This window comes from Agrilus planipennis, unplaced genomic scaffold (genome assembly GCF_000699045.2).
Source record: "Agrilus planipennis isolate EAB-ADULT unplaced genomic scaffold, Apla_2.0 scaffold5, whole genome shotgun sequence".
NCBI classification, from domain to species: domain Eukaryota; kingdom Metazoa; phylum Arthropoda; class Insecta; order Coleoptera; family Buprestidae; genus Agrilus; species Agrilus planipennis.
In genome coordinates, this window is record NW_020442468.1 from 3792739 (window position 1) to 3802910 (window position 10172).

General features: G+C 31.9%; 5 protein-coding genes across 7 annotated transcripts in view; 3 read left to right on the forward strand and 2 right to left on the reverse strand.

The window, feature by feature from the left end:
- Positions 1-285: 285 nt before the first annotated feature.
- On the forward strand, positions 286-6485 carry LOC108736620 (inositol polyphosphate 5-phosphatase E). 3 transcript variants are annotated; one of them, XM_018469117.1, is made up of 11 exons: positions 286-392; positions 450-545; positions 628-950; positions 1010-1365; positions 1458-1615; positions 1680-1952; positions 2008-2234; positions 2346-2569; positions 2623-2719; positions 6233-6328; positions 6392-6485. In XM_018469117.1, the coding sequence occupies exons 3-10, from the start codon at positions 726-728 to the stop codon at positions 6287-6289; spliced, it is 1617 nt and encodes a 538-aa protein (XP_018324619.1). In that variant the 5' UTR covers positions 286-392; positions 450-545; positions 628-725; the 3' UTR covers positions 6290-6328; positions 6392-6485. The 3 variants fall into 3 exon arrangements, with proteins under 3 accessions (XP_018324619.1, XP_018324610.1, XP_018324625.1); XM_018469108.1 differs by lacking the exon at positions 6392-6485 and adding an exon at positions 6106-6172 and having other exon boundaries at positions 6233-6249; XM_018469123.1 differs by lacking the exons at positions 2623-2719; positions 6233-6328; positions 6392-6485 and having other exon boundaries at positions 2008-2266; positions 2346-2536.
- LOC108736638 (dynein regulatory complex subunit 2-like) lies at positions 2743-6099 on the reverse strand. Its single transcript, XM_018469136.1, has 2 exons — positions 5048-6099; positions 2743-4994 (listed from the first exon to the last, which is right to left on the reverse strand). Exons 1-2 carry the CDS (start codon positions 5222-5224, stop codon positions 3963-3965), a joined length of 1209 nt encoding a protein of 402 aa, XP_018324638.1. The 5' UTR covers positions 5225-6099; the 3' UTR covers positions 2743-3962.
- Positions 6398-7271, forward strand: LOC108736648 (general odorant-binding protein 71). The gene is made up of 3 exons (XM_018469147.2): positions 6398-6717; positions 6800-6923; positions 7060-7271. Exons 1-3 carry the CDS (start codon positions 6508-6510, stop codon positions 7170-7172), a joined length of 447 nt encoding a protein of 148 aa, XP_018324649.1. The 5' UTR covers positions 6398-6507; the 3' UTR covers positions 7173-7271.
- A 101-nt stretch (positions 7272-7372) lies between these two features.
- Positions 7373-8314, reverse strand: LOC108734850 (dynein regulatory complex subunit 2). Its single transcript, XM_018466563.1, has 4 exons — positions 8171-8314; positions 7979-8092; positions 7780-7918; positions 7373-7620 (listed from the first exon to the last, which is right to left on the reverse strand). The coding sequence occupies exons 1-4, from the start codon at positions 8312-8314 to the stop codon at positions 7373-7375; spliced, it is 645 nt and encodes a 214-aa protein (XP_018322065.1).
- Positions 8315-9147: 833 nt separating this feature from the next.
- Positions 9148-10172, forward strand: part of LOC108735466 (lactosylceramide 4-alpha-galactosyltransferase-like) — a 32922-nt gene continuing 31897 nt past the window's right edge. Inside the window, exon 1 of the mRNA XM_025981353.1 lies at positions 9148-9198. The gene's annotated coding sequence lies outside the window, so the exon portion shown is untranslated. The remainder of the gene's footprint in view (positions 9199-10172) is intronic.

Consider the following 10172-nt stretch of genomic DNA (forward strand, 5'->3'; position numbering starts at 1 on the left):
TATCGAAGCTATTAAATAATTGAACAGGTAAAGTGGACATTGTGTTGGTCTTAATAAGTTTAAATTCACTGATACTAGTGCTAAAAAACAGTTAAATACATTGACACAAAATTACCAGCTATTAATAAAAAAAGTAGTTTGTTGTATTGTATTTAGGTATTATTATGTATTATTATTGTTGTTTTGTGAATGTATGGGTAGTATGTTATTATTATTTTCATATCTAGTAGTATTGTATATATGACTGATGAATGAGATGAACGTAGATAACTGTCAATTATGGAAATAATGAATTAAAAAGTAGGTTACAAGGCCATGTTACAAGGTCACTAACGTCAAATAGGAATAATGTATAGTATCTATAGCATGCATGTATAAAAGAATAGTATATGGTTAGTATATTATAGTATTACTATATGTGAATAATGTAAGTGTTTTATTGTTTTAAGGCTTAAATGGGCTCGGTAGGGGTGGTGCGTAAAAAGTTTGAGTGCGCACCAGTTCCTGAATTTTTGCGATTTTTGTTTGTATTGACATTTTACTAGGTCAGTTACCTCTTCTTTTTGTTGTAGAAGCGATCGTGTTTTTATAATTATAAAAATTTCTTTTGCGGTTATTAATTTTTAGGACGAAACTAAACTATAAAAACCGAAAAAGCGAAACGTAACCTCAAAATGTGGTAGACGAAACCGTGAAAGTCGTAATAATAGAAATAGCAATGGAAAATGACCACCGATAACAGAAATTCTGGTGGTGACTCGAAAGGAAAACAGAAAAAATCCATTAGTAAGTTGCTTTTACCCTATAAACCTAACAAAGTTGGGGTTGAACCGAGAGCAAAAGAATCAGTCGCACATTCCACGAATGTATTGAAAGCACACTCTTTCCGAGGGACTGTCCTTGAGAGGCCACTTAGTTTAGAAGTTAATCCCAGCATGAAAGTTAAGGAGGTGGGCTAATTTAATATTTCTAATATTTTAATGTCATTAAAAACCACAAGCTTATGTAGGTAAATGGTTACATAAGGAAGAGCAGTAGTTTTTCTGAAAATGATCTTCATCTGAAGTCACCAGATTCTTATTGTGAAGGGGACATTCTAGAAAAAAGTGCTTCTCATAATAACCTTTTAAAACCAGAGAGCAGTAAATCAAATTCAAGTACTGATAACTTGGCAAGAAAAGCTTTGTTAGCTGCCCACGTGTTACGTTTGATACCAACAGCAACTGCAAGACAAAGGAACTATTTACAAGGGAGAATTGGTGCTCACTCTTTACTAGGTGCTGTAGAGTTGGAGAAAACTTTGCCTGCTCGTCAAGTAACTGTATTTGTTGGAACATGGAACATGAATGGTCAGTGCTCCCCAAGGTAAGCAATTTGTAGTTCTGCATCATTGTTTTATTATTGTAATAAAAAATATGCTTGTTCTTTTTTGTATTTCCTAATATGCTTTTTTTTAGGGAATTAAATGATTTTGTTTTGCCAACTGGACTTGAACATGTACCTGATATTTTAGTATTTGGAACTCAAGAAACAACTCCTGAAAGATTTGAATGGGAAGTTAGTCTTCAAGAGACTTTAGGGCCTTCTCATGTTCTTTATCATTCCACGTCTTTAGGTAACTTTTTCACTTTCATTTTCAACAATAATTACAGTTAATTTATTATTTTTAACACTTACAGGTACAATACATTTGGCCATATTTTTAAGACGTGATTTAATCTGGTACTGTTCATTGTCAGATGATTCTAGCCTGTCAGTCCGGCCGGGTACCGCGTTCCGTACAAAAGGTGCTGTAGCTTCAGCTTTCATTTTGTTTGGCACTTCTTTCCTTTTTGTTACGGCCCATTTAACTGCCCATCAGGAGAAAGTTAAGGAACGAGTATCAGATGTGAAAAAGATCGTTCACTCATTAGATTTACCTCGCATTTTGCCGATTAAAAATAAAAGCAGAGGTACATAGTTTACACAAGTATTTTTATACATACATTTAACAACTTCCTTTCTTAGATGTTACTCAGAATTTCGATTATGTGTTTTGGTTTGGTGATTTGAATTTTCGTTTAGCATCACCAAGAAGTAAAGTATTAGAATGGATATCGAGTACTAGTTTTCCTTTACCATCCCACATGCCTCATGGATATATGCATCACGATCAACTGTGTACGGTTCTGGCTGATGGGGCTGCTTTCCACGGTTTTACAGAAGCAAACATTACTTTCCCCCCCACTTATAAAGTAAACACATTTCAAACAGTAACGCCTAATTAGTATGTTTTAAAAAAAACTACCTTCTAATATTGTAAAGTTTTGTTATTAATGTGCTCTCTGCTTATATTTATTTCGTAGTATGATCCTGGCACACAAAACTTTGATTCTTCGTCGAAACAAAGAACTCCGGCCTATACCGACCGAATACTTTATAAGCAGCGTTCTCAAAGAAGACTGAACAGCGAAAACGATCACACACAAATTGAGTGTGTAGTGTATGATTCTGTTTCTTCTATCAAAACTTCTGATCATAAGCCAGTTTGGGGAGTTTTCAGAGTCAAAATTCGACCTGGGATTGATACGTGCGTATATGAAGAAGACTAATAATCTTTTTTAGTTATAATTTAAATTTTAGTATCCCTTTAGCAGCTGGCCTGTTTAATAGGGATGTATATCTAGAAGGAATACACAGAAGGGCAACAAGTGGGAACGAAAACAAACCGGGATCTGCAGTATGTTCGGTTCAATAGATATAATAGATATAGGGATCTAGTTTTATAAACCATTTAAATTAACTAGGTATTCTTTGTTAAGCGCCTAACGGATACAAAGCCTTTTCTCACGCATATCTCTGACCGAATTAAGAGTAAATTTAGATAAATATTCCGTCTCTTAAGTTTTAACATTATTGAAAATTTGTTTTAGGTATATTTTTCTTTTCTAAGAAACGTTTCTAGTCTACACGATTCTAGTCAACGATTTCTAACGATTATCTTTAGATAAGATTCAAGTTTGAAAATTTTATTTATTATTTTACATATTGTTTCTTATTTATAGTTTATTTATCTAGAAGAGACCGCTGAGTACGTGTAATATACAATGCAGATAGAAACGTATATAATGAAAGACTGATACGATTTATTTTGTGCATATTATATTTATTTGTTTTTTTTTTCGAATATAAAGAACGTTTCAATTTACCTAAATACCAAAGACCAAAGTTACGTTATTTAAAAAGATTAATTATTGTTTGGCTGTTTTGAGATTTACTTACATGCTTTAATGGAGTTTAAAATCTACCTATTGTATATTTCTGCCTTTAGAAGTGCCTATTATCTATTTATTATTCACCCTAATTTAAAAAAAAATGGATAACAGGACTATTGAAATACTAATCTAATAATAGTGTATAAATAAATTTTGTTTTATAGCGTTCTATTTTTTTAAAAGCCGAAATATGTTTGCAAATTGTTTTCTACAGAATTTGCACTATTGGTAGTTAAATAACAAATACAATATTTGTTGAAATGGAGAAACGTGCCGTTGCAGTTTCTCTTCAGAAGAACATGTCGTTATGTTTCGTCGTCATTACTTTAGTTAGTTTTAATTGTAAATAAATCATGAAAATAATCCTAAAAGAAAACTTCCATTATGTCTTTCGAATGCAATATTTCCTATTTGGTTTCTAACCTGAATTAATAAATACTTATGTATTTTTATTGGATTGTTTTAATTTAGTTTTTGTACATTAATTAAAGTCGACTTCTAACATAATTGCGGAAGTTCTTCAAAACCTGACATGTTAATTTTTATATATACATATGTATACCATACTATGGAGGTAAATACATTTTGAAAGAGATTTATTTCATGTATCAGATAAATTTATATATAGAGGTATATATAACAATGAAGTATAATTAGAAATGATTGCAAAAGCTGCCTTATACTGTTTAAACCTCGGATGAAATTCTTCTATGATCTCAACGGCTGCGGAAGTTCGCCAGCTATCTCATGTCTCTGAAACAGAAATCTGAGATCGTTTCTCAATTGCTTATTTTCTTCAAGTAGAATAAACTTGTCGTTTTTGAGACGGATACATTCTATTTCAACTTTGTTGTAAATAGTCCAAAAGTTTTCCATTCCTTCAAGTGACTTAAATTCATCCAAAATTTTAATTATCGACGGACTCGTTTCACGAAATTCCTTTCTATTGTTTGATTCAGTAGGTTTACGATTCATGATAGATGCCGGAGCAGAACTTGATTTTTTTGGATGTACTGCTTTTGGTCTGTCCGGGGTTGGGTGAGTGCTTGATTTGCTACGTTTAAGGGCTGATTTCGAGTAGGAAAAAGTTCGAATAGTATCAGAATAAGATTGCACAGAAAGTAATAAATCTTGTTTAATAATTGCTTTGTCTGTTTCATTAATAAGAACAAGATTGGGTGAAGGTGATTGTGATGTAGATGACAAGCAATTCGATCTTGTGGGCGAAGCCAAGGTATTTAATTCATTGATGAGTTCATCTAAATTACTTTCAGCCTTCTGGGAAGGAGAATGAAGCAAATTAATTCTTCGAAAATAACTGTTGTTTTCGTTAAAGCCTTTTCGTTCCATTTCGATTTCGCTATCTTCATACAGATCATTTTTATTAATGTAACCGTCTCCTTTTTTATCAAAATGATCTTTCGTTTCTTCTTGTTGAAATAAATAATGCCAACGTGATATTTTGTCTGATTGCGTTTCAAGACTTTCACAAGTTTGCGCTAGTTGTAAAATTTGTTGTCCTTTGGAAGCTATGCTCTCTAAAATCTTTATTGCTTTATAAGAACACTCGATTAATGTAATGCGTCGCTTTTCGTCCAGTTTTGTGTCCAAAAGCATCCTTTTTCTCATGACGAATAGACAATCTTTAAAAAAGTTTAATTGATGTTGATCTACTTGCAATTGTTTTTGTCGGGCTTCGTTTAATTCCGAATAGCGTTTTTTTGTTCGCTCCAGGAAATCCTAAACCATGCTTATTAGCGCTTTCCCGAATTTAATTTTTATTATGCACTTACTTTTTTCTTTTGGATACACTCAAATTGATTCCTAATGATAGTTGCGCTTTCTCGATCAAACTTAAGAAGACCTTGGTAATGAACTCTTTTTACAACAGTTTCTTTAAAACTCATTTTACTTATATTCGACAATTGCTTCACCATGGAACAACACATCGATTTCAGTTTCTTTTCCATTTCCTCCTGTTCTATGTGATACTAAAAAATGCAAATAAAACTTGTTTCTTTGTTTTATGTATTTAGTTGCAATTTTAAATAGAAACAGTTAACACATGTAGGTATATTAATCGAACTATCACTATAAGTTCTTCAGCCCGAAGACTGGTTGGACACGTAACTCCACTTGTTCCAATTTTCAGTCAAACTTCGCATTTAACCCTCTTAATTTCATTTCTGCTTCTAATTTGTCTCTAACTAGCCCTTCCTGACTGAGAAAGTGTCCCCTACCGACCTATTTCGCATATTTCTTATCGATTCTCCTACTCTTTCTAGTATCTCCTCATTTCTAACTTTTTTAAATTAACACATCTCGACCACAAAGATAATTTGATTTGAAGTAGCGCTTGTTCACTCAAGTTTAATGCAATTATTCCTAAAATACATCGCCATTTCCCTTTTGTAAATTAATCATTGTTTAGCCTTCGTTTAAAAGGTAAATCTAGGTAATAACAATTTTTCCGTAGTGGCGATGATTGTTTTTAATCAATCAACTGAGTCGAGCAAGGAAATCATTCAGTCGTATCAACCAAAACGGTTAAATATGCTACAGAATTTAAAACAAGTAGACCTCTGTTTTGTGCTTAATTAACCACGCTTCCTATGAAATAATATAAAAAGTAAAAGCGTCATAAATGAAGGCAAAAAGTGTTATTCTGATTCCAGAGTTGTAAATTACTCTCCAATTCTCAGCTTTTACAATGCTACCATTTGCGTTATTCATTTTTGTAATACAACTTTTTTATGGAATTCAGGTACTAATTATTATGATAGTTAATTGTTTTTTTTTTTTAATAATGCCGTTATTAAATGCGTGTTGAAAAGCGATTCTGTTAATTTAGGCATTGGAATGCGAGTTTTCAGTGGCGCGTGGCCATTTCGATGAAGTTCAACGACTGCTGCAAAATTGTATAGAAATAAAAGATTTTGATACTTTACGTTTACGAAATAAAAATTTCTTAACTCTAGAATTTGTTACAAGAACTGACCGACCCTACGCAAGAAATAATTTTTCATTGTCTTTAAAATTGCAATCTGACGAAGCTGATGATGCCAATCCTCAATGTAAGCATTATTGTCCTCTGAATTAGATTTCTTAAAATACTAATAGTTTTCCGCTTACTACAGCGGCAAGAATCGCTCAAATACGACAAAGAAAAGCGATAATAACTGAAAATCACAATCACGATGCTAGGACTTTAGCTTCAGGTAGGGGTGAAGAAATTGGTCATCAAAATATACCTATGAATAGGAACGAATCGTTTCGAATACAAACTCCCATAATAACCATCCAACTACCCAACAGTAACGATTCAATAGGTCCCGATTACTCTTCAGATCAAGATGAAGATCAAGATCAAACTAAAGCAACAGACGAAGCAGAACAATCGCAAGAGACCAATGCTTCAGTTAACCATTGCATAATACGTTGTCTTTTGGAACAAATGAATGTGGTATTAATTAAGTATAATTTTATATTTTTTTATTTTTGATTGATATTTTACTTAAGTGTTGTTTAACGTGAGTTAATTTAAGATAAATAAAACTGGTTTTCCTGATCGCCAAAAACTTGCTAAAGAACTGCTAAAAAATGTAATTGGAAGAGATGCCGAAGAATTCTTTCAAGATTCAATAAACGATTGCTATCGACAAATGGATGGTAAGTAGTAAATAGTAAATATAAATATTAAGAAAAAAACGTTAGGAAGTAACTCCAACCTATAACGGCCTTTAGACCCGAATTAGGACAACATCAGTTCGTAAGTACTCGTTTTAACTTTTTTTATGTTTTTTAGGTAGATATTTGGACAAGTGCGAATTTTCTACAGAATTGATATTGTGTTTGATCAATAAAGGTAAAGCAAATTGTAACGATTGGCCAGTTGGAATTTTCCCATATCATTCCTGAATTCGAAGAATAACTGTGTGTAACTTTAGAAATATACCTATCTCATACTTAATTCAAAAGTAAATGCTACTCTGTAGTCAGTGTACATAAAAAATAAAATAAAATACCAATTTATAAGATGTACACTTATCTTTAACTATAAAACTCTTACTTATAATTTCAATAAATAACAAAAAATATCTCGTTACCACTCGGGTAGTCTACCTATAAGTAGGCATACATACGTTGGCGACGATACTGGTTAAATTTTTCACGTGTTTCTCCGTATTTTCTTTCATATTTCTTTCCAGTTTTTCATCATTTCCATAAATAATACATTTTAAAAACTTCCTACTTTCAAGAAATTTTTCCATCACGTTTCTATTTTCATTTAAAAGGGTTTCTATCAATTCTTCTCTGTCTTTTTCATACTGGCTGTGCATTTTTTTCATATATTCATTGTGTTGGTCTTGAAAATAAATTTAAATATTTCTTATTCTTATCTTTATATAATATTTGCCCAATCGATATGGATAGAGATAGGAAACTGCTATTATTTTGCGACTTACGATTAATTTTGAAGTTAAATCGCGTAAAATGTTACAAGAATAAAAAAATATATACACACCAATCAATTTGTTTATACGAATTGCGTGAGTTTGAAAGCTGTTTTGCAATTGAGTTTCGGCCTCCTTCAATTCGTCGATCAAATTGTTAATAGTTTTTTCCTTTAGTATGTACACTCTTCCTATCCATTTCTTCAAATGCTGCACGGATTTAAATTTTAACTAAATTAGGTACCTTACAATACGAAGACAAATACGTACTCCTACTTCCTCCTTCATATGTTTACATTTTTGCATTCGCAATAATTGATGCCAATGTTGATTTATTTTGGCCAAATTTAATCTGCCATATCCTTCTTCTCTTTTCAATTTATTCTATTGTGAGGATTATAATGAATCTATTTTATTCTGTAAACATATTCAAACAAATAACGTATACAATAAAGTAAGTACCTTTACAAATGTTGCTATAAGTTGTTCTCTTCTTCGTTTAATTTCCTCCTCAGCGTCCGCTTTTTTTTGAATGTATTTGGCTCGTTCTTCGTCGCTCATTTTAGCCAATTTATTGGCAATACTTTTCTTACTTTTACGACCCATATTGTTTATTTATGATTTTTATTATGACGTACTTATAATTTATTTATGAAGAAAATGCAGCTACACTAAGTATGTTCGTATGTGCAGAACGTCGAGAATCGATAGTGTTTCTAAAACTAAGGCAACATGGTAATAAAAAAACAAATAAATAAAGTAATTTAATGAATATTGTCGAAACAAATGTAAAATAACAAAAAAAGAATAAAATATAATATAAATTGACAAAAATAATAATTTTAATAATAAAATTGCAGGTTTTTGCGTAATAATATTCTAAAATTTGGTGTAACAAAGCAGACTGTCCAATCGAATTGATTAACTTAGATATGAGTGCTTCCATGAAAATAGGGCAACTCTATCTCCACAGGAAGTTTTCACTGCATTAAATTAAATTAATTTTACTTTTCAGTTAGTAGGTAACAGCTTAATATGTGTTTTATTAATTGCCCTCAAAATGTTTGAAATAATTTAGAATTATACTTTAGAAAACTTTTTTAACTACCTCAAATATCAGGCCCTAGCCGTGTTCACCTAACAAAATTTTGTATTCAGACATTAATATCTGAAAAAACATTCCTTTTATATACTATTATTTTATTCAAGACAGTTAAAAAATGACTATTTGCCTAATAACATCAATAAAATCACAATATTTTGAAAAAACATTACATTTATGTAAGTTAAATTTGTGTCCGCGAGTTTAATCATCAGGTCTTTGCCGCTTAGGAATTAGAAATTACGCGGCTTTTATAGTATAGACATGAAGTTATCTGCAAATGCCGTTCGCCTTGCGTGTTGCGTCGGCCATTTTTGTAATTCAGTGCAACCGCGGCGTGGGATGTGCGTGCACGTCTTGTTCCAGTGACTTTTTTGTCAGTTCCTCGGTAAGCAATTTTTATATTAAATAATGGACAATTGTCAACTATTTAGTATTGTTTTGTAAGCCCTGCTCATTAAATGACGTTAGGTATTGTGGTATATATGTTAAGACAAAATATAGCGTGAAACATCAAGACATTTTTTGCTGACATTGCATTTACAGCTTACAGTTTATAAAAGCCATTCATAGAGCAGAATAGTCATTCTAACTTAAAACTAGACCTAGTGTTGTTCTGTACTTTGTAGTAATAAACTCTTCTAAAGAGTCTGTGTTCCAATTTTGGAATATAACATATACTTATAACCGAAAAGACTATACCTAGGTTTTCGTCTGAATCGTCAGTCCTTAACTCGTCAGTCCCTCGCTTGATTGATTGATTGAGATTGGTTATTTTATAGAAAAGGAGCCTTTTCTTTGTTAATTATTTGATTTTTTACCTTACCTTAAAGAATTTTAGCAAAGCTACACTTGATTGTATTGTAAGGTAACATTTTTTAATTTAATTAATAATGATGATGAGGATAATAAGGATAACATGGATAGAAAAGATTAGAAATGAAGAGGTATTAGAAGAGAGGATTCTATGGAAGTCAATAAGAAATAGGTGAGATAGGTTGGTAGGACACCTTCTCAGGCATGAAGGTCTAGTCAAAGACATATTAGGGGCAGAAACAGGAGTTTGGAGGGGTACAGGTAGACCTAGATTAGATTACTGTTCGCAAATAGTTAAGGATGTGGGTTATTCTAGCTTAGGATAGGAAAGAGTTGAGGTACGTGTCCAACCAGTCGTGGGACTGACGACCTCATGATGATAAATAATTGAATATAGTCTAAAATACGTTCCTGATAAAAGTGACGCTATGCCTGTGTATGAGTCTTATTTTATTACATTAATTGTCTTAAAAAATCTTAAATTACAGTATATCAGAATAATTTTCATCAATCTATAGCTATATGTGTCGGTCCCTAGACGTCTAA

Excerpts from the sequence above, each read along its gene's own strand:
- LOC108736638 (XM_018469136.1), bottom strand. The coding sequence starts at position 5,224 with ATGGAAAAGAAACTGAAATCGATGTGTTGTTCCATGGTGAAGCAATTG. Across the intron at positions 4,995-5,047 it reads AGTGTATCCAAAAGAAAAAA|GATTTCCTGGAGCGAACAAA; the intron begins GTAAGTGCATAA and ends AGCATGGTTTAG.
- LOC108736620 (XM_018469108.1), top strand. The coding sequence starts at position 726 with ATGACCACCGATAACAGAAATTCTGGTGGTGACTCGAAAGGAAAACAG. Across the intron at positions 1,366-1,457 it reads AATGGTCAGTGCTCCCCAAG|GGAATTAAATGATTTTGTTT; the intron begins GTAAGCAATTTG and ends GCTTTTTTTTAG. Across the intron at positions 2,235-2,345 it reads CTTTCCCCCCCACTTATAAA|TATGATCCTGGCACACAAAA; the intron begins GTAAACACATTT and ends TTTATTTCGTAG.
- LOC108736648 (XM_018469147.2), top strand. The coding sequence starts at position 6,508 with ATGAATAGGAACGAATCGTTTCGAATACAAACTCCCATAATAACCATC. Across the intron at positions 6,718-6,799 it reads TTTTGGAACAAATGAATGTG|ATAAATAAAACTGGTTTTCC; the intron begins GTATTAATTAAG and ends AGTTAATTTAAG. Across the intron at positions 6,924-7,059 it reads TTGCTATCGACAAATGGATG|GTAGATATTTGGACAAGTGC; the intron begins GTAAGTAGTAAA and ends TATGTTTTTTAG.
- LOC108734850 (XM_018466563.1), bottom strand. The coding sequence starts at position 8,314 with ATGGGTCGTAAAAGTAAGAAAAGTATTGCCAATAAATTGGCTAAAATG. Across the intron at positions 8,093-8,170 it reads TTATAGCAACATTTGTAAAG|AATAAATTGAAAAGAGAAGA; the intron begins GTACTTACTTTA and ends TCCTCACAATAG. Across the intron at positions 7,621-7,779 it reads TCGTATAAACAAATTGATTG|ACCAACACAATGAATATATG; the intron begins GTGTGTATATAT and ends TTTATTTTCAAG.